The following is a 26,092-nucleotide window of genomic DNA, read 5'->3' on the forward strand; positions in this document are numbered from 1 at the left end:
TTAGGATTTTTGTACCTGTGTCTTTGATTCAAGCTAAAGATTCTAGCTGTCTGAGATAATTCTTATATTCAAAGGATGAGATTAAACATTTAACAGGCATTTAGTCTCTACTGTTATTTAGGGATACAGTGATGGGGAAAAAATGCCCCAGATTATGGAGGTTATGGTCTAATGAGGAATGTGGATAGTAAACAGAGAATTACACAAATGAAAATGTAAATAAAAGCTGAGGTGTAAGCTCTAAAGGAGAGGAACATAGTTCTCCACCTAAAAGAAAGGATCCTGTCCTAGCTTTCATGACTTCCCTGAGAAGGGCAGCAGGAGCTTTTGAAGGACGTTGAGAAAGGGACCTGCCAGAGTTAGCTAAGACAGAGATGGGGAGCATGATGGAGACCATTGCACAGGGAAGACAGACTCTGTCTCAGTCCCCTCAGGGAAGGGAGAGCCTGGCCAGTTCAGGCCTGAAAGATCAGCTGGCTGGAGCGGGGAGAACACAACAGAAAGGTGTTAGGAAGTGAGGTTGACAGGTGGGCAGGAGCCAGCCGGTGCTGGGCCTTGCAGGATAGTCGTCTTCATCTTAAAAGCCATGAAAACCTATTGGAAAGGCCTAAATAAGGTGGTAGTTTGCATTTAAACAAACTTGACCTAAGGACTTTAAGGGATTTGAGTTCACAAAAGGAAATTCTGTGCTGGTTTTACTCCTTAAAAAGGCTCCATGGGCATAATTGGGCTTCCCTGGTGGCTCAGATGGTAAAGAATCTGCCTGCAATACAGGAGACCTGGGTTTGATCCCTGGGTTATGAAGATCCCCTGGAGGAGGGCGCGGCAATCCACTCGAGTATTCTTACCTGGAGAATCAGAGGGGCCTGATGGGCTACAGCTCATGGGGTTGCAAACGGTTAGACACGACTGAGCGACTAAGCACAGCACATGGGCATGATAAGAATGGCAGACACCTGGGGGTGTCCAGGTTCTACAGAAACTTTGGGGGTTTGGATCAGGTGGCCTCTGGAACTAGCTGCAGACCTTGAAGCTCATTCAGAACCAACACTCACTTTGCCTTAATTAGTCTGAGAGCCACCATCTGAGAGATGGTCTAGCTTTTTTACCCCCCAATTTGTGTTAAAGTATTGATGCTTAAGAATGCATCAGAATGATGTTGATTTTAGGTACCTATTTTTATAATAAACTGGGTTTGACTCAGGCTTTCTTAGTAAACTACCTAAGCTGGATTTTTCTCTTAAAATCAGTAAATCTCGTCTGTCTCTTCAATAGATGTTCAAGCAAATGCTTTCAGAAAAGCAGGCCAAATGGGAGCATTACAAGAAGGAGGGCTCAGAGCGGATGATGGAGCTTGCTGATGTCTTTTCAGGAGTCAAACCTCTAACCAGAGTGGAGAAAAATGGTAATTGCTGGAGAGGAAACATCAGTGTATTTGAAATGTGTACACAGTTTATTAGAAACCAGCAGAGTAAAAAGTCATTATTGTGATGTTACTGTGTGCTGGGGTGTTGTTGATGAAGATCAGAAGTTTAGTTTTGGCTGCTCTAGCCTGGTGCTCCCTTGGGAAATCTCATATTCTCTCTCAACTTCAGGTTTCTTACATATGATATAAGAAATTGGGGGCTAAACTGGGGCTCAGAGTCATAATCCTCCACCTACCACCACAGTATACAAAGCTAGTGCCTTTAGTGTGTCATTTTATTTGCATTGGGGGAGGTAATAACTTTCATCATCCTCTCAGAAGGATACTTCTCCCAAGAATATTAATAACCACTAAATAGATGATACCTAGGAGTCTTGTGTGCCAATCCTGTTTGCTTCTTCTTCACTGACACACTTGCCATCTAGTGGCACAACAGGGGACCTGCAGACTGTTTTGAAACAACATGTCTGTGTGTGTGTGTGTCTGTGTGTGTCTGTCTCATTCCCTCAGTCTTTGCAGCCCCATGGACTGTAGCCTGCCAGGCTCCTCGGTCCATGGGATTTTCCAGGAAAGAATACTGGAACGGGTTGCCATTTCCTACTCCAGGGGATCTTCCTGACTCAGGGATTGAACCTGTCTCCTGCATTGGCAGGTGGGTTCTTTACCATTGCACCACCTGAGAAGCCCAACATAGCCACAGCTTAGGTTTAACTTTGACAATTTTGATCTTGCTTTTTTAGAAAATTATACCTATAGGAAAATTGTGCTATCACTTCAAACTTTTGTATAGATAGGATCCTTTCAAATTGCCCCTTAAAGACCATTCTGAGTTTTAAGGTGACAAACTATTTTTTCTTAGCCTTGATATTTGTTTTAACTGTCAAATTTATTTCTGAAAAAGTTAATTATACAGTAGAATTGGTTAATAGTATAGGTTTTTATTAAAAAATGTAACTCTGCTATTCATAGTCAGTATAAACTTGTGATTACTGTATTTGGCTCTTGTTGATTTATTTGATGCTGAATGGTCAATCCAAAATATATTTCCAAATTATGTTGTTATTCCTACTGAAGCTTCCCTGGTGACTCAGATGGTAAAGAATCTGCCTGCAGTGCAGGAGACCTGGCTTCAGTCCCTCCGTCAGGAAGATCCCAAGAAGCAGGAAATGGCAACTGACTCCAGTATTCTTCCCTGAAAAACTTTATGGACAGAGGAGCCTAGCAGGCTACAGTCCATGGTGTCATGAAGACTGAGCAACTGAATTCACACACGCAGTTGTTTCAAAGCAGTCTGCAGGTCCCCTCTTGTGCCACTAGATGGCAGGTGTGTCAGTGAAGAAGACCCAATCAGGACTGGAACACAAGACTCTTAGATATCATCTGTGTTAGCGCTTATTAATTTTCTTGGGAGAAGTAGCCTCCTGAGAAGATCATGAAAGTTATTCCCTCCTATTGAAAAAAGTTGGCCAGTTTTTGATGATATGATATAAATTGGCAACAGGTTTCACAGATCACCATACTGTATCTTAAAAAAACAAAGAACCTCTGGTACCAATCTAACCAGATAAGTTGTCTAAAATCAGGCACATTTATCTCTATTCTAGTCTCTTTTCAGTTCAGTCACTCAGTCGTGCCCGACTTTTTGCGACCCCATGAATTGCAGCACGCCAGGCCTCCCTGTCCATCACTAACTCCTGGAGTTCACTCAAACTTATGTCCATTGAGTTGGTGATGCCATCCAGCCATCTCATCCTCTGTCATCCCCTTCTCCTCCTGCCCTCAATCCCTCCCAGCATCAGAGTCTTTTCCAATGAGTCAACTCTTCACATGAGGTGGCCAAAGTATTGGAGTTTCAGCTTTAGCATCAGTCCTTCCAAAGAACACCCAGGACTGATCTCCGTTAGAATGGACTGGTTGGATCTCCTTGCAGTCCAAGGGACTCTCAAGAGTCTTCTCCAACACCACAGTTCAAAAGCATCAATTCTTCGGCACTAAGCTTTCTTCACAGTCCAACTCTCACATCCATACATAACCACTGGAAAAACCATAGCCTTGATGGACCTTTGTTGGCAAAGTAATGTCTTTGCTTTTCAATATGCTATCTAGGTTCGTCATAACTTTCCTTCCAAGCAGTAAGCATCTTTTAATTTCATGGCTGCAGGTTCTTACAAATACAAGCATTGTTTCAAAGATCTTTCAAAACAATATACTGTACTTTTTCTGGCTATATAGCATATTTCAGTTTAGGAAGTACTTTCACAAATACTTCTTGTTTGATCCTTACAACCCTGTGAGATAAACATCTTTATCCTTATTTTATGTATACAGAGACCAAAGCTTTAAAAAGTAATCACTAGCCAAAATTAACAAAGATACAAAGCCTGGATCTCAACCATCACCTCAGACTCCAAATTCTTTGTACTTTCTTCATAGCATAGCTGTCCTTTGGTCCTACAAAAAAAAAAGTTTAAAATTGCAGCTAGTTTTCTTCATGTCAGTTTTTTTATTAGAGTGTAATTTCTTTACAGTGTTGTGTTTATGCTGTGCAACAAAGTGAATCAGCTATGTGTGTCCCTATATCCCCTCCCTCTGTGACCTCCCTCCCACTCTATGTCAAATTTTTTTTTTTTAATACTTTTATGTACTTATTTTTGACTATGCTGGGTCTTCATTGCTGCTCATGCTTTTCTCTAATTTGGCAAGTGGAGGCTACGCTCTAGTATTTGTGGCACATGGGCTTAGTTGCTCAGTATGTGGGATCCTCGCGGATCAAGGGTCAAACCCACATCTCCAGCATTGGCAGGTGGATCCTTAACTACTGAGCAACCAGGGAACCCAGATGTCAGTTCTTAAAATAACTTAGATTATAAGCTTTTAAGTGCTTTTATTGAAGTGAAATTATCCCATTGATGACCCACAAAAAACCTTCAGCTTTTTTAACTTGGTGAGGTGAGAAGAGCAAAGGCTTTGACTCTGAACAGTTTGCATACCCTGGCTATTTCATTAAGTGACTCTAAGCCACAGAGACTCTTAATATCTCCAGGTATCGGCATTCTTATCTGAGAAATGGCTTTTAATTCCACTCGATAGATTTTTGTGAAGGTAAGATGAAACGAAGCTTAAACCCTTGTCTGATACACTGAGGGTCTCAGAGCATATTAACAGTACTCACCATCTCTGCCTTAAGAAATGCCAACTGGTTTGTGAGTGCAAATGGCACCCCCTAATCCATTCAGACTCCCCACAGCTCACCACTCACACGTCACTCTCCTACACGTTGGTCCCACTTTGCCCTCCAAAATGTGCCATTGCCCTTTTGCCCCAAAGTTTCTGCTGTATCCGTCTCTTCATCTAGGGACAGTTAATCCCTCTCCCCGCTCTGCCCCTGCAGACCTTCACCCATGCTCCCAGCTCTGTGAAAATCCTGAAGTTCCTCCCCGACTCCTCCCCTCCCCCACTGCCATCTTTGCACACATCAGTTTACATGTACCCTTTCTGCCAGGTGTTATAAACTCTGTGTAGAAAGTTTCATCGCTTTTACTAGGTCACATGCCTCAGGCATTTTTGTTGTTAGAATTTGGAGAATTCCTGAGAACAGTTGATAGATACATAGTGAAAGCTTTGTAAGAACTGGACTTGGGAAAGATGATTAAAGCCATAGCCACTGCTACGGTTGTTCTGGGATTTCAGTAGTCTTTTCTTGTTTCTATATTAATAGAAAATCTTCAAGCTTGGTTCAGAGAGATTTCGAAACAAATATTATCACTAAATTATGATGATTCTACCGCCGCGGGCAGAAAAACTGTGCAGCTAATACAGGCTTTGGAAGAGGTAAGGAAGGTCTTTAAATGACAGTTCTTGGATCATGAACCATATGTTTGACCTACACAGCAGTCCTGGAAACATATTTAAGAGACTGTTTCATCAGAAGTAAAAGCAGTGTAAGTGAATATGTTCACTGTTGTATACAGTGCCCTAAAATTGGGGAAATAACTAAATGATAATAATAAAGAGAATGGTAGTGAAATTTATGATATTTCAACTTGCAGAAACATGTATGTAGTCTTGAAAAACTAATCATGAAGACAATATAGAGACATTGGGAAAACTATGATAAGGAGGTGAAAGCAAAAGCAAATTTCCATTATATGCACCATTTTTAGGTTTGTAAAAAATGTGTGCCTTGGGGGAAAAGCTAGAAGAAGATACAGAAAAATAAAAATAGTTGTATAATGATCATATGCTTAAAAATAATGTGTTTTCTTTTCTGGAAAAGAAAAGTTTGTTTTTTATCTACTGAAGAATGATTGTCAAAAGAGGATCTTACTTCCACACTCTTAAAACTTGTATCTTTAACCAGGAAAATAAACAAAAGCATCAGAACAATAAGCATATACTCTTATTATCTAAAAACAAAAATCATCCATCCTCACCTAGAACCCTGTCCAAGTGATATGTATGCATTCATCCTTTTCTTATAAGCTCTTTCTTATTTTTGCAAGGGTTTTAGGCTGGCCACTATTACGGCAGCACAGTATAATGCTCCACTGTTAGCATGCCAGTTTCCATAACCATTCCAGAACAATTGCTCACTTGTGCTGTTTCTATTTCGGTTGTTTTTGGATTTTCTAGTCGATAGTACAACTATAAACAATGTTATAAATCTGGGTGCTTTTTCTCTTTTGCATTATTTCTTTTGGCATGTAGCCCATGCCCATTGAATTATACACTTTAAAATGTCAGAACACTGTGGAATCATTATTTATTAAAGTTCATCAAAAGAACTTAAAAATGAACAACTGCCCACTCCTTGGTTGTGGCATGACTTATTTTGTTTTTTTAGCAAGCCAGCAAATCTGCAGAATTAGAATTTTCCAATATATGTTTATTGATACAGAAGTGGAAACTGGGAGTATTTGCTTATTCTGTTATATATGTACAGAATAAGAAATAACGGAACATTTTTTAATTCTAGAAATACATGTATTGTTTTCTGACTTGGCTTGTACATTTCTGAAATTATATTTTGAAATTAAAATTTTGCCAAGAATGTTAGTTAAGTAGTGTGCTTTATTTGAAGTGTTTTCAAAGAACAATGAGCACCATGCAGGCCGTTCAGAAGTTTAAAATCCAGTGTGTTTATGCACCTCAGGTTCAAGAATTTCACCAGCTTGAATCAAATCTGCAAGTGTGTCAGTTTCTTGCTGATACGCGCAAGTTTCTCCACCAAATGATCCGAACCATTAACATCAAAGAGGAGGTCCTGATCACAATGCAGATCATCGGGGACCTTTCTTTTGCTTGGCAGTTGATTGACAGGTAATGTGGGCAGCCTGACGCCGGTCCCTGGTGGGAGCCACTGTGAGCGCCATCTTACCACTGGTGTCTTTTCGCAGTTTCACGGCTATCATGCAGGAGAGCATAAGGGTGAGCCCATCCATGGTCACTAAGCTCAGAGCCACGTTCCTCAAGGTAAGCAAGGAGCAGGAAGATCACATGGGCAGTTTCTGAGCAAGCGTTGACCTTCATTTTTACCTCATTCATTCATTCAGTCCAAGATCTCATTCTTTCAGAAAGTTGGACAATTTTAAGTATTTTTATAGACTGAAAGCTTTCAGCAAATTTTTCATGAGAGTGTAGTTGGCAAAAGATGTTAGAAATAAAGTTTAAATTCAAAATAGATGTTGGGATGTCTTACAAAAATTGTTTTTAATGAAATTGATTTTTTATTAGTTTTACTGAGATACTAAAAAATGTACATCCTTTATTCCCTAGACATGAATAAAATCCTTTTACTTCCTCACTTAAAATTCTTGTTGAGCTTCTGCTATATTCTAAGATCTCCTCTAAAGATTAGGGAAGGGGACTTCCTTGGTGATTCAGTGGTTAAGACTCCAAGCTTCCAATGCAGGGGACATGGGTTCAATCCCTGGTCAGGGAACTAAGATCTCACATGGCACATGGTTCAGCCAAGAAATAAAATTAAAAATAAAAAGATTAGGTAATAATGGTGAACAAAACAGGCATGGATTGACCCTTCTCTCTAGGTAATTTCGTTTAGTGATAAATGAACAAATAATTTACTCAATGTCTTCTGATGAAATTACCATATATATTAAGTCTGAGAGGCACTTTCATATTTTAACATTTCTGTGACTGAGATGGGTTGTAGATGATGGCATATCATAATTTAGTTGTCAGCATGTGGTGTTTTTTTGTTGTTGTTTTTTTGAGCAGTGCATCAAATAATGGCACTTCTTACAAGCCATGTCATCTTAGATTAGACTCAATGTGTAATCCATCAATCAGAATGTCCGGTCTCCATAGAGAAGTAGCTGCCTTCTGTAGTTCAGTGGCTCAAACTTGAGCATGTAGGATAATCACCTGGAAGACGTGTCACAGCCCAGATTGCTGGGCCCCACCCCCGGAGCTTCTGATGAAGTATATACCTATGTGAGGCTTGAGAATCAGCGTCTCTAACAAGATCTCAGGTGATGCTGATGCTGCTGGTCCAGCGACCACAACTTGAGAGCCGCTGCCGTAGCAGATACCTATCATTTTACATAATATCCTTGTCAGAAACTGTGAACTGATGAAGTTTAGTCATTGTTGCTGTCTTTTGAGCAAAGCCTAGGAGCTTCGTTGTATGTTACTGCTTCAAGAAAGAGATTTCTAGGCCTTTTTGAAACAGAGAACACAACAGTGGTGTCTTATTTTCCTTCCAGCTTGCCTCTGCCCTTGACCTGCCCCTTCTCCGTATTAATCAAGCAAATAGCCCTGACCTTCTCAGCGTGTCTCAATATTATTCTGGTGAATTGGTGTCCTATGTGAGAAAGGTAAGAAATGCATCAAGGTGATACTTATTTTAATGGCAAACTAACTGCTGTTTTAAATACAGGCAATGGCACCCCGCTCCAGTACTCTTGCCTGGAAAATCCCACGGACGGAGGAGCCTGGTAGGCTGCAGTCCTTGGGGTCGCTAAGAGTCAGACATGACTGAGCGACTTCACTTTCACTTTTCACTTTCATGCACTGGAGAAGGAAATGGCAACCCACTCCAGTGTTCTTGCCTGGAGAATCCCAGGGACGGGGGACCTTATGGGCTGCCATCTCTGGGGTCACACAGAGTTGGACACGACTGAAGCCACTTAGCAGCAGCAGTAGCCGAGCCACACAGGCCTGGATTCAAAATTGTCCTGTGTCATGTACTAGCTGAGGGCTCTACCGCCATGTTACTTAACATCTCTGAATCTCAGCTTTTGAAAAATTTATAATGTGGGAGTGATACATCTTTCACAGCATTTCTAGGAGACTTAGCTTTATCTTGCTGGGGTCCAGCCCCGGTGGATCCAGGGTGATTCGAATACAGAGAGATTAGAAATGGATAGTGTAGTAGGAAAATCAGTGGAGAAAAAGAGGCTGAATAACTTGGTTTACATGGAATAGCATCCATGCTCCAGATGGGAATTCAGCCAGAAAAACGGGGAGCAAGAAAGAAACAACATGGGGGAATCAGTCTTTCCAAAAACTGATCCCATTTCTTTATTTTGGGGTTTGCTTATATACCTTTTGTTACACATAGGGATGAATACAGAGTCACGCGGGGGTCAGCAGTCCTGATCTTATCAAAATCAGGTGCTTCACATAAAAAGATCTTAGGGATTTTAAATCATCTTCTGGCCATGAGACCTGCTGACATTTTATGATCCTTTCTTTCTGATAACCAAAAAAACTTATGTCTTCCAAGGGTTTTTTTTCTTAAACCAGGCACCACCCTCCAAATAAAGTTGCATTCCTATAGGATGAGGGTGTAGTGAGTTACAATCAAGAGAGGAATTTATTTAACCCAAGGTTAACATGATTAATCTTAAAGGTTAATACTTATTTCTCCTATATGCTTAAAGGTTAATACTTATTTCTCCTATATGCTAGTTATATTCATTATAAGGGCAGGGAACATGGAGATTTAGCAGCAAACATCAACCTAACAAATGAAAATCCTTTCACCAGTGTTCCCCTTAAGATCTATTTAGTCTTAAGATAGTGATAAATTTACATTTTTACATAGCAAGGACACAGTGATTTATAACAAAGTACAGTGATCTATTACAGAAGAGAAAATTCATTAACTCAAAAAGTCTAGTATTGCTAACCTTAAAAAATACTATATTTCCTTTTCTATATTCCGAATACATTGATTAATATATTCCCAGGTGCCTAAGGATATGGAGGCCTGGCGGCAATCATTGACTCAACAATGAGAAAAGCCCTATGCTAATTAAGACTCTCAAAATACTCCAAAACTCTCTGTGCTATTTATGGTTGAGAGGTAATAAACAATCATGTGCATAGTGGCAGGAGTATGGATAATCTTGTCACACAAGCTAGTCTGTCAGCAGAGAGGTTTGACCTGAGAAATCCCTTGTCACACCCAGGGCAGGGAATTAGCAGCAACTATTGGCACAACAAATGAAAAAACCCTTCACCAATATAATTCCTAACCAACCCACTATACTAATAATTTCCAACTCTCCAAAAGAATTTGCCCGAAGAGGTGGCAAGAATACACGGAAGAACTGTACGAGAAAGATCTTCACGACCCAGATAATCATGATGGTGTGATCACTAATCTAGAGCCAGACATCTTGAAAAGTGAAGTCAGGTGGGCCTTGGAAAGCATCACTACGGACAAAGCCAGTGGAGGTGATGGAATTCCAGTTGAGCTGTTTCAAATCCTGAAAGATGGTGCTGTGAAAGTGCTGCACTCAATATACCAGCAAAATTGGAAAACTCAGCAGTGGCCACAGGACTGGAAAAGGTCAATTTTCATTCCAATCCCAAAGAAAGGGAATTCCAAGAATGCTCAACCTACCTCACAATTGCACTCATCTCACATGCTAGTAAAGTAATGCTCAAAATTCTCCAAGCCAGGCTTCAGCAATACGTGAACCGTGAACTCCCTGATGTTCAAGCTGGTTTTAGAAAAGGCAGAGGAACCAGAGATCAAATTGCCAGCATCTGCTGGATCATGGAAAAAGCAAGAGAGTTCCAGAAAAACACCTATTTCTGCTTTATTAACTATGCCAAAGGCTTTGACTGTGTGGATCACAATAAACTGTGGAAAATTCTGAAAGAGATGGGAATACCAGACCACCTGACCTGCCTCTTGAGAAATCTGTATGCAGGTCATGAAGCAACAGTTAGAACTGGACATGGAACAACAGACTGGTTCCAAATAGGAAAAGGAGTATGTCAAGGCTGTATATTGTCACCCTGCTTATTTAGCTTCTATGCAGAGTACATCATGAGAAACGCTGGACTGGAAGAGGCACAAGCTGGAATGAAGATTGCCGGGAGAAATATCAGTCACCTCAGATATGCAGATGACACCACCCTTATGGCAGAAAGTGAAGAGGAGCTAAAAAACCTCTTGATGAAAGTGAAAGAGGAGAGCAAAAAAGTTGGCTTAAAGCTCAACATTCAGAAAACGAAGATCATGGCATCCGGTCCCATCACTTCATGGGAAATAGATGGGGAAACAGTGTCACTTCATTTTTGGGGGCTCCAAAAAAACTGCAGATGGTGATTGCAGCCATGAAATTAAAAGATGCTTACTCCTTGGAGGAAAAGTTATGACCAACCTAGATAGCATATTCAAAAGCAGAGACATTACTTTGCCGACTAAGGTCCGTCTAGTCAAGGCTATGGTTTTTCCTGTGATCATGTACCGATGTGAGAGTTGGACTGTGAAGAAGGCTGAGCGCCGAAGAATTGATGCTTTTGAACTGTGGTGTTGGAGAAGACTCTTGAGAGTCCCTTGGACTGCAAAGAGATCCAACCAGTCCATTCTGAAGGAGATCAACCCTGGGATTTCTTTGGAAGGAATGATGCTGAAGCTGAAACTCCAGTACTTTGGCCACCTCATGAGAAGAGTTGACTCATTGGAAAAGACTCTGATGCTGGGAGGGATTGGGGGCAGGAGGAGAAGGGGACGACTGAGAATGAGATGGCTGGATGGCATCACTGACTCAATGGACGTGAGTCTGAGTGAACTCTGGGAGATGGTGATGGACAGGGAGGCCTGGCATGCTGCGATTCATGGGGTCGCAAAGAGTCGGACACGACTGAGCGACTGAACTCAACTGAACTGAAGTCTAAAACATCTCGTGCCTCTCAGGTTGGGAAGCTGTAAACAATCACATGTGGCCAGACGAACCTATACAGGCGGGCTAAATAACCTTCAGAGGAGTCCGTAAGCTGAAACACTCTTGTCATGCCCAGGAATTTTTATTGCCTTGGAGCTGCATGCTTACTCCTTCTCCGAGAGAAATGATTATGGAGGAGAGCCCCCCGTAAAGTCAGAGGTGTAGGTGAAAGCATAAAACAGACTCTGGTTTTGGGGTAGATACTCGGGAACAGGGAGTTTCCTGAGGCTTGATCACGCCTTTGAGTATGCCAAGCCTCCTTCCTCATGACCTTTGCCATGGGCGGAGTTCCTCACGCTGGCTCCCGCCATTTCCCCCTTTTTCGTTTTTTTAAAATAATCAGGTGCAACTCAGTCGAGAGCTTCTGAATGCTCTGCCGAAGAATCTTGACAATACAAGGAAGAATGATTAAAAGAAGTAAGATTAGAGCACCAACAGCACCATAACTGAAGACATTAGACAGATTGTTTTTTTCCAGAAATAAAGTTAGAGAAGGTATGGAAAAAGTCATCAGTGGCTCCAGCAGCAGTAAAATCCAAACGAGAGTGTTCCAAGGTCTGTATCTGATTATGAAGTTTTCCTAAGTCCAGGCCAATATCAGAGCTGTTCCAAACACCTGAAGTATGATTTTTAACTTTTTCCCACTCATAATCTGTGAGCAATTTGTGTTTGAAGGAACGTAGCCCTGTGGCTGGGAGCAGTTACTAAAAGAATGCTTGTGAGAGCCCCCCAGCACCCTTTCCTGCAGATTAATAAATGGACACCCTTTTTACTGTTGTCCTGCCATCTGTCAAACTAAGGAAGAGAAAATAGGAGGTTCACTTGTTTTCCCTCTTTTCCCTTTCACTAAAGGTGTTGCAGATTATTCCAGAAAGCATGTTTACTTCCCTTCTAAAGATCATAAAGCTTCAGACTCACGATATCATTGAAGTGCCCACCCGGCTGGACAAAGACAAGCTGAGGGACTACGCTCAGCTCGGCCCGCGATATGAGGTGGTGTGTCCCTTTAACATCTGCCTTTTGATGTTTAACCCCCCAAACCATGAAATAGCATAACTCTGCGTATCCCCAAGACCCCCGGATCAGTTCTGATTTATTTTTCTACTCGCTCAGTGGTAACCAGGTTTTGTTATTTTAGTGCAAGCTTACCTTCATCTTTACAGTGTCCTGGTATCATTCAGGGGCCCACCTGCCTGAATGTTCTCAGAGGGAGTGGAACTCAGTTGGTCACTTTTCTTTTGAATGGTCTTGGTTCATGACTCAGTGGTTCAAAATAATCCATATTCCATGAACAAAGTAATCCATATTCCATAAACCACTTCAAACAGGCAGATATTTAAGGCCATTCCACAATTAAGCAGTCTCAGAAGTAGTTCCTCCCAAATGCCTCTGCTTTTCTTTCTCCCTAAACTTAGAGACCTGAAAAATAAAATCAAGTAAAATTTGAAAATGTGATAACCAGCATCAGTTTCACATCCTTTGACACAACTCCAGAAGTTTCATTAGGCATTGAGATCATCAAGCTCAGAATTTGCACATTGATTCTAACTCAAGAATATAGCCTCAGTCAATCTTTTCAGTGCCTCCCAGCATTGTTTGAAAAGAATGTGGACTGCAGTAAAAGGGAGATTACCTTTTCTGTGTCTCCATGAGCCCTTTGATTTTGGAAGGTATCATCTATATCACTGAGTACTGCTTTCATCTCATGTGTGAAATACTGAGGCCCAAAGAAGGGGAAGTGATTGATCAAAGGGTAAAGAATGATTGAACATCTTCTGACTCAGTCACCCGGTAGGTCTGACAGTGGTCAACACCACAGAGCCTTATTTCTGACCAGGACATGTACACGCAGGTGCCTTCAAGCTACATGCTTGTTCTCTTGGCTTTGCCCTTTCAGAACTATTACCAGTTATTTTAGCTTCCCATAGAAGTGATGGGTCTTTTATGAGAAGTGCTTCATTAACCTCTTTTTCTTTGTTGAAGGTTGCCAAGCTTACTCATGCTATTTCCATTTTTACTGAAGGCATCTTAATGATGAAGACAACTTTAGTTGGCATCATCAAGGTAATGGTCTTAATGCTGGTCTCTGTGGCCTCATAGTAAGCCTCTCTGTCATTTGGATTTTGGCGGAGTTTATCCTGTGGGGGTACTGTCATCATCTTATGCCCCTCACTATCTCACATACAGTGTTTGATTTTCATTTTAGTCACTTACGAACAGAGAAGGAGAAAGCATTATTATCCTCATTTTTCATAACACCCAGGAATTCCTAAACACTAAGAAAAAAAATTTTATTGAATTTTTGTAATAACAAAAGAATAATTCAATTCCCTTAAGCAAAGAAGCTTGCTTACTTGATCACTTACTGTCTCTTTCCTCCTTGCCTGCAACCTTTCTTTCTCTTTAATGTTTTTATGCCGCACCCCAGGTGCAGAGAGCTGAGATCATGGTAAACCTCTGATCATAGGCCATTGCCGTCACCAGTATATGCAAGCTCCTCTCTTCTTTTTTTCTTTCTCTTCTCCTGATTCCCACCCCCAGACCCCACAGCACCCACTCTGTTTGATTTCTGTCCATAAATATGCAAGTCTCCTTATTTTTAGCAAGTAGTAGTATTTTATGTGTGCACATTTTTGATTTCTCTAAATCATATTCTGCTACAAAGCCTCATTCTTTTTCTAACATTTCTCACTAGTTATTGCTTTCAGGATTTATTTATGTTGTAGTGAGATGGTTGGTTACTTCTTCCTGCTGCAGAGAATTCCACATTTTACTTAGCTGTTCCCCAGGGCACAGATGCTGCTCATTTTCATACCTGTGCTTCCTGATATCATCAGCAGTGTCTAGATGAGCATCTCTGAACGTGTCCCCACGTAGGCCTGTGCAAGAATTGTGCTGAAATCCAGGAGTGGGTCAGAGTCTTAGGGCACATTTGTACTTAATTTGTCTCAGTACAACCAGGTTGCCTCCTCACATGACTTGTTTCCTGTGTATCTATCCCCATTTTGGCCAACACTAGCCATGATCCGCTTCCTAATTTTTGTTCTCCAGACAGGTCTAAAGTGGTATATCATTGCTGTTTTATTATAATTTGTAATCCTAAGATGACTAGTGATGCACCCACTCAGTTCGTGGTGCTCTTATTTATTTTTCCATTTATCTGACGTCAATAGAATCTTAACATTTCCAATTTTCTAAAGAATCTTCATTGAATTGCTGGATATAACATTTGTGTTAATGAAATCCAAGAAAATATAGGAAATGAACCTAAATAGAAATAGAACTTTACTATGTTGTTTCTAGAAATGTAGTAAAGAAATACCATTCTAGCCCTATAGTATTATTAGACTCTATTAAACTTGATTTAGGCCTGATGCCAGTTTAAGTCAGTTGATATTCAGAGAGTACACAGACAAGTTATCGCTTCTCACTCATCTTTATGTGATGATACATCCTAGGACCAGGTTAAATACAAAGTGACTAGTTGGATGTAATACAACCTAGTAATTAGCAATAATTATCAAGGGAAGGACTGCTTAAGAAAAATTAATGTAAATCTCTTACCGGAATCTTTCACTTAATAAGCGCAAGTATGTTAGTGTTAGTTGCTCAGTCATGTCGGACTCTTTGCAGCCCTATGGGCTGTAGTCCGCCAGGTTCCTCTGTCCATGGGATTTGCCAGGTAAGAATACTGGACTGGGTTGCGTTCCTCAAGGGTCGAACCCAGGTCTCCCGCATTACAGGCAGATTCTTTATCATCTGAGTCACCAGGGAAGTACCAATAAGTGCAAAGGGAATGTCATCTTGACATCCTTTAAGCTTACATTGTCTCTGCCAGTTCAACAGCTCAGGGCTTTATGTGGGATCCCATGGCCTTCAGTAATCTGTAATCTTTGAATGCTGTGGATCTATTTCAAACCCTTTCAAAGAGTTTTAATTCATTTCAGTAAATATGAGTTAAAACAAGTGAGATATACACAGATGCACATATAATGTCCATTGTTAGATGTAGCCAAAGTAATAGAAATAGCCTACGCATTTTATGAGGGAAAGAATGGCTGAATATATGATGGTGCAGTCACACTGTGGATTACTTTCCTGCCATTCAAAAGTAACTTACCACCAAGAAATGTCCAAAATGTAGAGTGGAAACGCAATGGTAGAACAACATGTATATATATGTTCATATTGGATTGACCAAAAATTTCATTCAGATTTTTCATAACCTCTTACAGATAAATCCTAGGACTAGATTGGTCCAGATGAACTTTTTGGCCAACCCAATATTTTTATCCCATTTAGACGTTTTTTTCCTTGGAGGATAATTGCTTTACAATATTGTGTTGGTTTCTGCCATACATCAACACGAATCAGTCACAGGTGTACATCTGTCCCCTCCCTTCTGAACCCCCTTCCCATCTCCCACCCCCTTAGGTTGTCACAGAGCCATGGGTTGAGCTCCTGGTGTCACACAGCTAATTCCTTCTTGCTGTTTTACGTATGGTAAGGTGTATGTTTCCAGAATGTTCTCTCCATTCATCCCACCCCTCCTTCCTGCACTGTCCCCAGGTCTGCCCTCCACGTCTGCCTCTCCATTGCTCCCCTGCAGATGCGTAGACTGCACAGCCACCATGGAGAACACGGTGGAGATTCCGTAGAACGCCAGACATAGAACTACCGCGTGACCGTTTAGATTTTTTAATGAGTGTATTTAAGAACAAATACATATCTAAATTAATAGAGGAGGGCCTGGGGGACCCATGTGAAAACTCTTAACTGCTGTTAACCACAGGAGGTAGACAGAATGCAAGGAAGGAGCTGTGTGACAGGGTCTTTCCCTGTGAGCACTCCGCAGGTTGGTTGGTGGAAGTCTGGGGAGAATGGGAAGGGCCTTTTAAGACCATGAGATTCATGAAAACATTGAACTCTTTTTCATGAAACCTGTTTTTATAAGGGCTGTTTTCATTGAAAATTTCATTGTACCTGCTTGAATTTGTTTTCATTGACTGTATTTGTTTATAATTTACCCGTTTCTTATGAAATACAGCATAGATGCCAAACGCTATAGAGACAGTTGTGTAGCTTGATGGGTTAGTGTGAGATAAAGACCACTCACTCTCACCACCTCTCAAGCCCAGAGATACAGTTGAGCCAGCTCCCACCCCAGGATCCTCCTTGTGGGCCCTGACCTAATCCCAGTCTCTCTGTTTGTAGTTTTATTACCCAAAAGTAAATCTGTAGACACTTTAGTTCAGATTTGCCCATTTTTAAAAAATGTATGTCTTTTAAGACTGATTTACTCCTCAGATTCCTCCTTCATTCCTTTCTTTCCTTACAGTTTGTCTGTTGAAGAATTCTAGGTCTTGACCTGTTGTTTCTCCTCGGTCTGGCTTTCAATGACTGCCTGATCACACTGTAGTTCAGCAAGTTCCTCTGGCTTCTGTATTTTCAGGAACTTTTTCATTCCAGTTATCCTCCTTAAAGTTTAAATATCATCAAATCCAGATGGAACCCATCAATTTTCCTTATGACTTTTTAAAATAATAAGTCTTGACAAATTAAAAGAAACGTGTTAGAGAATTCACAGGACTATTAAAACTATTTCATGTTTTATAGATTTGACAGACTTTTAGGGAATAACAAAAGCTTTCTCATTATAGAAAAAAAGAATCAGCAAAATAAGCTATAGAGTTAAATAGCAGATTTCTTTCCTATTTTATCTCTCTAATTACAAACAGCATCCTGAAAATACTGAAAGAAAAAAGAATTGTTGAATCTGCAGAGGCCCAGCCCCAAGTGACTTTGCCCGTATGATTATAGATGCCCTTAGATAACTTCCAGATGAGAGATGGGCACTAAATTCCAGTGCAAGCCATTCAGTCCACTGTCTCCTCCTGGTGATAAGAAAAGGCACTTTTAAGGAAATGATCAAAATGTGAGGCGATTTAAAACTTTCCATACCCACCATCTTTGAAATGACATGTAAAATTATCATGAATGTTGCTGAGATAAACTAAGTCCTACCAAGGTAACAGGTTTCAATAATTCTGTCCGAGCTGTACAAGATCAAAGAGGGGCAGGAAAGGGGGGAAAAAACCCTAATCATTTAGGATTGAGGTAGGGAAGTGCTCCCCTACAGATTCTGGAGACTGTCTTTCCTCTGTGTTTCTCCTAGGCTGAGCTTTTCCTCACTGACATTTAATGCTTTTCAATTTGCATTTAGGTGGATCCAAAACAACTGCTGGAAGATGGAATCAGGAAGGAACTGGTTAAGCGTGTTGCTTTTGCCCTTCATAGGGGTTTGATCTTCAACCCCCGAGCCAAGGTACCCGATCAGCAGAATGAGTCTGTCCTTGCCCTTGACTCAGCTTGCAGAATGTTCTAGAATGTCATTTTGAACAGGAACAAGACCTTTCTTCCTATCTAACATATATCTGCTGTATCATGTTCAGTACAATCACCTGATGTGCTTTCTGATCCTATCTTTTTTTTTTTATTTTGGTGGGGTTTTTTATTAATTTATTTAATTGAAGGATAATTGCTTTACAGAATTCTGTTGGTTTCTAAACATCAACGTAAATCAGCCATAGACAGACATACGTCCCCTCCCTGTTCAACCTCCCTCCTACCTCCCACCTCATCCCACCCTTGATCCTATCTTATAAGCATTCATATTATAAGAAAACCCTTTTTAAAATCAGCCCTTTCCTTCACTTCAAGTTTAAGAATTAAACTGATGTTTATGATTCCAGGTTCCTTCTCGTAGTGAAAAGAATTTGTTAAGCCTAAAGCAGACTGGAACTACAAAGGCTGTAATTTTTTTCTTTTGCTTGATCATATTCTAGAGAATATAATCATTTTTCTCAAGAGAGAAAGAGCAGGCCTGAAATTTACATCTGAAATCACATCAGTAAATTCAATTTAAAATTAAGATTAGAGTCGTCAGATGATGAGAGAAATCACTGATACTCATTTTTTATATTCTTTTATATGAGGCTTTCTTCCCAAATGAATGAAATAAATTCTTTATTGGATGCCTGGCATAAATCACCACCCACTCTCAATGAGGCAGGAATAAGTATTTCCAGAGCTGTCTTCAGCTGTCACGGTGGCCTCTCACTGGGATTTCCTTGACAGTCTCATGTCAGCATCGGCGGTTAACAGACGGTGCCAGTCTAACAGCTTTCTGCTTCTTCTTTCACACAGCCGAGTGAACTGATGCCCAAGCTGAAAGAGCTGGGAGCTACCATGGATGGATTCCATCGTTCTTTTGAATATATTCAGGACTATGTCAACATTTATGGTCTGAAGATCTGGCAGGAAGAAGTATCTCGTATCATAAATTACAATGTGGAACAAGAGTGTAATAACTTCTTAAGAACAAAGGTATCTAAACAGATTTTAATATTCTTGACTATATATCACTTCTGACATGCCCCAAACCTCAGAAATGCCAACAGCAAAGTTTGTTTAAATAATTACTAAAATTCCGTAACCACTGCAGAGTCACAAATGCCTTCAGAATAACTTCGGGAGCTGTGAGGGTTGCAGAAAGGTTTCTGTGACCCCTGACCTCTCCAAGTTTACTGTCCTTAGGAGAAAGCAGACTTAATTACGTGGCTACAGAATGAAACCATCTGGTATAGTCATTGTAAACCAGGTACTCAGGAGTTCCAAAGACTTAGGAGCTCATCTAGGTTGGGTCAGAGTATATTCCCAAGAGTGTATACCTAAATGCTGGCTCATTTAGTAGTTCTGCATTTAACTTGCAAACCACCAAGCTGTTTCCCACAGAGCCTGCACCATTTGTTCGTTCCCACCAGCAGTGTCTGAGGGTTCTAGGTTTCCACATCCTTGCCAACACTTGTTAATTTTCTCTTTTTTTCTTTTTGATTACAACCATCCTAGTGAGTCTGAATGCTATTTCATTGTGGTTTTGATTTGCATTTCCATCATGACCAATGATGTTGAGCATCTTTTCACGTGCTTATCGACCAGGTTATATCTTCTTTGGAGAAATGTCAAGTCCTTTGCCTATTTTCTGTTGGATTATTTGAGCACCACATTCTTAAGTGTCACAGCTGAGAAGACCGATCTTAGTAATTAACAAGGAGTCACTCACAGGTTTTTAATTAGGGAACTGACATGATTCAGGTGACATTTTCAAAAGATTGTGTATCTTCCAGCCCTATATTTTGGCTGTTTATTATTACATTGTCAACTTGTAAGACAGAAAGTAAGAAATTCCTGCGTCTTTTTCTACTTCTCCTCAATCACCTCACTTTTTCACAGTTATTTATTTTTTTAATAAGTATTATACATGTTATTTCTGGGAGGCTGTTACTACAGTTTTTAAAATTTCTTCTTCAAAATCAAGGAGCCATTTATATTCACTATTCATGCAACATTGTCCTTGTAAAACTATGTGAGAAAAGGATAACTAGGTTAACTTATCAAAGATGGACTTAATTATTTATGTCCTTGGGGTTCTTTTTTTTTTTTTCTAGATTCAAGATTGGCAAAGTATGTACCAGTCTACTCATATTCCAATACCAAAGTTTACCCCTGTGGACGAGTCTGTAACATTTATTGGTCGGCTCTGCAGAGAAATCTTGCGAATCACAGACCCAAAGTAGGTATACCTCAATTCCACTAGCCAGCAAGTCTCTAAACATAACGATCATATCCTTGACCTCTACTCAGATCATATCCTTGTTCCTGCCATCGCTGGAGCCTTTCTCGTGGGTTGATTAAGTTTACTTTTTCTGGGACTGCATGTTTTCCTCAGTGTGACTGAGGTCACCCCAGTCCAAAGACACATAAATGAAAACAATTAGAAGGTCTGTTCAGCCACCTCTTATTTTAGTCTATGCCTCTTGTTTCTTTCCAGCTAACATTACTTGGGTCTGTGGACTACCTGGTTTATTAAAACTTTAAATTTCAAATTTTTCCTGTTACTCATGACCTACTCCCCCATTGCAGTCACTGGCCTTGCACATGCCAGCTCACACCTTGCACTTCTAAGATGACCTTCTTGTTTCTCAGCCCTACCCTTAGGCACTTTTTGCGGAAGACCCAGCATTTCTTGAGCACTCAGCTTGTGTGCTCCTCCTGGGCCCTGACACACATCCCTTTGCTTGCCCATCACAACAGTCTAAAGGGGTAGGCACCATTATTCATCCCCTGTGCTTCTCAAAGTAACCAAGGCACAAAAAAGCTCAGTCACTTGCCCAGAAGTTAATAAATGGTGGCCCCAGAGTACATACCAGGCCCTCTGACTGTGGGGCCCAACTCTTAAAGCCTGTGTCATTCAAGGGCAACAGTGACTTACAGATTATATATACAGTCACATGGGTGAGAACCTCATAGAGTCAAAATGGCTACTGAGAATACTACAGGTGGGCACCACAGTGGGGACTTGCACGCTGTCTGTCTCAGTAAGTCCAGTGGAGTCGTCATTTTTCTTCAATTGAGCCTCTGTTGAAACAGCTGGTACTAAGCCCTACTAAGGGGAGAGCAGGCTCCTGTCCGCTCTCGTGTTCACCCCTGGGCCTGTGCCTGCTCAGTGGAATGACCCGTGTGGTTTCCCAGGGAAAGGTGGTATCTCTTCTTTCTCAGTCCAGCGATGCAGGTGAAGTTGACTTTGTGCAAGTTAAATGTCCTCATGACATGTCTTCTCTATACTGCCTTCACATTCAGGCTGATTTTCTGTCAGAACTTAAGAAACTTGACAAACCGTATGTCACCTTCGGCAGAAATGGGTTTGGTCTGTGACTTTCGGGCCAAAAAAAGTGATCCAGAATGTTTTGGGACTTCTCCTTTCTCAGTCCCCATGGGTTGATCTTGGAAGCCCTCCTAGAAACCTGTCTGCCTCACACACCTAGTGCCAGCTTAATACTGGCAGACCAGATTAAGCATGACTGGGATTTCCATGTCATGTATGGCATCAAAATTGGGAGCCTCTCAGGTGACACAAAGTGCCCACACTGAGTGGTGGAAGCAGGACACTTTGCAGCCTGAAAGTACACTGCCGCTCTGGAAGCCATCTTGCTCTTGCATCTAGTTCCAAATTTAAAATTCCCTCGCTCCTGAGCCTCTTAATTCCTTCCCAAGCCTCATTTCAGTAGATATGTATTGGCTCTGAGGACTGGGGCCGTATAATTTTGTGGGGGCTCTTGAAAGTAGAGGCTAGGATTCTACCCCACACATATCCAATCCAACCCTCCAGAAATGGGATCTTGAGATCTGCTTTTTTAAACATGTTCTACCATTGACTTAGGACTTGCCAGGTGGCTCAGTGGGTAAAGAATCCTCCTGCAATGGAAGAGGCACAGAAGGTGGGGGTTCGATCCCTGGGTTGGAAGAACCCGTGGAGGAGGACATGGCAACCACTCTGGTATTCTTGCCTGGGAATCTTATGGACAGAGGACCCTGGCGGACTGCAGTCCATAGGGTCTCAAAGAGCCATGCACGACTGAAGCAACTGAAAACACACACTGGCACCATTGATTTAAGGTCCCCATGCGAACATTTGAGAATCTTGGTGGTTATGGGTGTGGTGTTAGAATCAGGCCTGTCCAAGACTCAGTTATTTCATGTATAAAGTGAAAGTCAAACAGCTTGTACATCACAGCGCTATTCTGAAGATAAAGAGAGAGCATTCGGAAGGGTCTGGCCCAGGGCCTGACACATAGGCAGTCCTCAGTAAATGTTGTCAGTTTTTATCATTACCATCGTCACACTCCTGAGTCTCAAAGGGAATCGTTGGTCAATGACCAGGACGAGAAGGAAAGAGGAAATGGCTCTGTCATCATGGCCTCAGACGTGAGGGCATGAGGATTCAAAGTTCCTTTCTTACCCAAGTGGAAGTGGCACAAGACACTGTTTCATCCACAGTCTCTGGATATTTACAGGAAGACCCTCCAGAGAGGCAATGGGGCTCCGAAGTCTTCCAGCCTGGTGACTGAATCTAGCCTTGTCCTTGAGACATGACTCAACTACCCAACCCAGTGGAAACACATCATTCAAACTGGTGACGTAGCAAGGGCAGGAAGAGGTGACTTAGCTGAATTTCACCTTCCTGGCCCATCGGACATTCACCATGAGATGTCTTGGCTGCCCAGATGCAGGGGTTATTAAAACAGATCATGAAACCATTGTTCTTCCTATCCGATGCCCCTAATCCTATTGCATCCCTCATCCATTCAGGGTGAATTCTGAGCTGCTTTTGGGTTTTGAGTTTGTTTTGTTTATGTTTTAGAATGACGTGTCACATTGACCAGCTGAACACTTGGTATGACATGAAAACCCATCAAGAAGTGACCAGCAGCCGCCTTTTCTCAGAAATCCAAAACACCTTGGGGACTTTCGGTCTGAACGGGTTAGACAGGCTTCTGTGCTTTATGATTGTCAAAGAGTTACAGGTGAGCCTTCGGGTGTCCGTGTGTGTTCCGCTATCCTGGGGAAGAAGGGAGTAGATGGTTTAGCTTTTCTTTTGTGCTTTCCTATCCTGACATCAGGCGTATTTATATAATTCCTGTTAAATAGAGAAGAACTGAGAATAAACTAGAATCTCTTTGGCCAGCATAGTATTTTTACCGGTAGACGGTTTTTGTGAATTTCATCTTGGAACCCAGCAACTCCTCCCAGCAGGGGATGTTTCTGATGGGAACCGGAAGTTGTGTCTTCCCCATCGTCTTATTTGTAGCTTTGTGTGAATGAGGCTTGTCTGTGTTCTGTGTAGCCTTTGAGTTAACTGGAGCGTTTCTTCATTTTATTCATTATATTTGGTTCTTTGATCATGCCTTCTCGTTTTAGAATTTCCTCAGCATGTTTCAGAAAATTATCTTGCGAGACAGAACTGTGCAGGAGACTTTAAAAACCCTCATGAATGCCGTCAGCCCCCTAAAAAGCATTGTAGGTAAGTGTTCTAAAATGGGCCTGAGGTCGAGAGAACACTGTAGCCTTTCCAAATTTACTAAATAGAAACTCATATTTTAACCTTTCAGCAAACTCGAATAAAATTTACTTTTCCGCCATTGCTAAAACCCAGAAGATTTGGACCGCTTATCTCGAGGCTATCATGAAGGTACGTTGTGAGAGAAGAATGCTATGGGTTTTTTTTATTATTTCTGGTAACTTGGTTGCCCCAAGAAAGCCACTCTTCTTTCTTTGTCCATCAAACCAAAAATACATCATTTTGGGTTTATCATTATTTCTAAATGGGTCTGTTCTTTGGCTGTTCTGGACAGTGCTTTTCATTAGCCCATTTATCATGCTTCTTTCACTGAAGAAAACTTTCATTCTGAAATGCCTTTTAGCAAGAGGTGCTTTCACTCAAGAAAGCAGGAGTTTTCCTCCCTCAGTCATCCTCCGTCCTTATGTGACAGGTTCATTAATGAACTGCTGTCAGTTTGCCGCCGTAACCTCAGCCGTTAGAGTAGTTAAGTAGCTGCAGAAAAGCTAGAAAGCCAGGTTCCTCTGGACATATTATCCTTAACACTGACTAGAACGTGTCTTTGGAAATGAGTGAGAAAGTGAGATGCGGAGATTGTAGGTGTGCGCCATCTTACTGTACTTCACTTTACTGCACTTTGCAGGTATTGCATTTTGCACAGATTGAAAACTTGTGACAACCCTGTGTCGAGCAAGACTGTCACCACCATTTCTCCAACAACTTTTGCTCACTTTGTGTCACATTTCAGGAATTCTCGCAATACTGCAAGTTTTTTTCATTACTGTTATATTTGTGACAGTGATCTGGGATCAGTGACCTTTGTTACCACTCTGAAGGATGGCTAGCTTTTCTGGCAATAAAGTATTTTTAAATTATTTTTTAGACATAATGCTTTTATACACTTAATAGACTACAATATAATGTGAACATAACTTTTATATGCACTGGAAAACCAGAAAATTCATGTGGCTCACTTTATTGCAATATTTGCTTTATTTATGGTGATCTGGAGCCAAACTCAGTATTTCGAAGGTGTGCCTGTGATTTGCCGGATGGAAATCCAGGTTGCTTTAGAATCCACGCATCTGCCTTTACACTGTGGCGTTGACTTCCAGAGACACCTTGTGTCTTCTGCATATCCTCCTCTCATCACTTGATGACCTGAGGCATTCAGTAACCCTTTGTTGAACACCCTTATGTGGGTGCATAACATTGTCAGTTGCTGTAAGACAGAGTTCAAGGAAGCTGGCCGTCTCCCTGGAAAGTCTACCCACAGTACAATAGGAAAGAGTAGATTTCCTGGTGGAAAACTGACTGATGGTAAAAAGTGTCAGATACCAAAGGAGAAGTCTAGATTCCTGACAGAATTTGGAGCAGTCCTGTTCTCTTGTTCCCAATTATGTAAGTTGCTCATTGAAACAGGAATTGTTGGTGTCTCAGCCCAATTCACAGTATATTTCTCATCATTTCATTGAGTTTTTGTTCTAATTTGGAAACTTAACATTGAATAGAAGCCTTTGGCTCTGCTAGATGGCCTCATGTTATATAGGTCTGACTTGCCCTAAGCCAGGATAACAAGGGAAGGAAGTTATAATAAATCTGTTCTTTTAATTGCTTGAGAATTATATTTTGTTACAATTGGCTTCCATTGTTATCCTGTATGTTTTATTTCATACATTCAAAAGAACTATTCTGAGACAACATCTATAAACTTCTCCAACTTTCTAAAGATGTCCAAAGTGCCAAAAAACATGAAGAACCCCTGGTTTCAGGGTTATCCTTGTTAGAAGGGCCTTCTTGGAAGATTGTATGTAGGTTATTTTATCACCTTGATTATTTCATGGTCTATGATCCTGAGGGATGTAGACAGAATGATACTGACCAAATGTTAGAGTGAAATGGCACCCCAGGGCTTGAGAAAGTTCAATTTATGACAGATAAAGAAAGTAGGGCTTCTTATTAGTGGTTACTGAACATGAGAACTTATTCTAAAAGATAAAAAATAGAGCTTCAGAACACATACCTTTAATCCACAGACAACAAGAACATTAATGGTTCACTTTTAGACTATTAGGTTCAGTATTAGACTTCAGGATTCAGTTGAGGTTGGCATACAGGATCTCTGCAGGCATTTCTTGAAGGGTCCCTTGTGCTCCATTAGCAGTGATGCTGGTCTTAGGCATGAAACCAGTCCAGGAAATCCTTGAAGTTTTCTGTAGAATGTTGTGAACCTTTCAATGAAAACTTGTCATCTTTTTGTTCATCAGCTTTTCCCTGTTCTTTCTCTTGCTTGTTCACAGGTTGGGCAGATGCAGATCCTGAGACAACAGATCGCCAATGAATTAAATTATTCTTGTCGGTTTGACTCCAAACACCTGGCAGCTGCTCTGGAGAACCTCAATAAGTAAGTGCTGGCATTTGAAACAGCCACCTCTGGGCCTAGACTGTTCACCATCAGTCAGCATCCCAGTCTTCAGTGCCTGCTCTTTCTGTATTGGAGGATAG

At 41.1% G+C, this 26,092-nt stretch overlaps 1 protein-coding gene across 2 annotated transcripts in view; it reads left to right on the forward strand.

Moving 5' to 3' along the window:
* WASHC5 (WASH complex subunit 5) overlaps positions 1 to 26,092 on the forward strand; it is a 56,482-nt gene that overhangs the window by 20,222 nt on the left and 10,168 nt on the right. Inside the window, exons 11-24 of one of the 2 annotated variants that reach the window (XM_052651511.1) lie at positions 1,276 to 1,405; positions 5,145 to 5,257; positions 6,579 to 6,745; positions 6,823 to 6,898; positions 8,152 to 8,262; positions 12,484 to 12,624; positions 13,615 to 13,695; positions 17,855 to 17,956; positions 18,838 to 19,017; positions 20,139 to 20,263; positions 22,892 to 23,054; positions 23,449 to 23,551; positions 23,640 to 23,719; positions 25,888 to 25,991. In XM_052651511.1, coding sequence (XP_052507471.1) covers positions 1,276 to 1,405; positions 5,145 to 5,257; positions 6,579 to 6,745; positions 6,823 to 6,898; positions 8,152 to 8,262; positions 12,484 to 12,624; positions 13,615 to 13,695; positions 17,855 to 17,956; positions 18,838 to 19,017; positions 20,139 to 20,263; positions 22,892 to 23,054; positions 23,449 to 23,551; positions 23,640 to 23,719; positions 25,888 to 25,991 — 1,676 coding nt within the window. Of the gene's footprint in view, positions 1 to 1,275; positions 1,406 to 5,144; positions 5,258 to 6,578; positions 6,746 to 6,822; positions 6,899 to 8,151; positions 8,263 to 12,483; positions 12,625 to 13,614; positions 13,696 to 17,854; positions 17,957 to 18,837; positions 19,018 to 20,138; positions 20,264 to 22,891; positions 23,055 to 23,448; positions 23,552 to 23,639; positions 23,720 to 24,230; positions 24,318 to 25,887; positions 25,992 to 26,092 lie in introns of those variants that run through there. The other variant, XM_052651512.1, reaches the window with a different exon arrangement.

The sequence above is a fragment of the Budorcas taxicolor genome, chromosome 14, assembly GCF_023091745.1.
Source record: "Budorcas taxicolor isolate Tak-1 chromosome 14, Takin1.1, whole genome shotgun sequence".
Classification (NCBI taxonomy): domain Eukaryota; kingdom Metazoa; phylum Chordata; class Mammalia; order Artiodactyla; family Bovidae; genus Budorcas; species Budorcas taxicolor.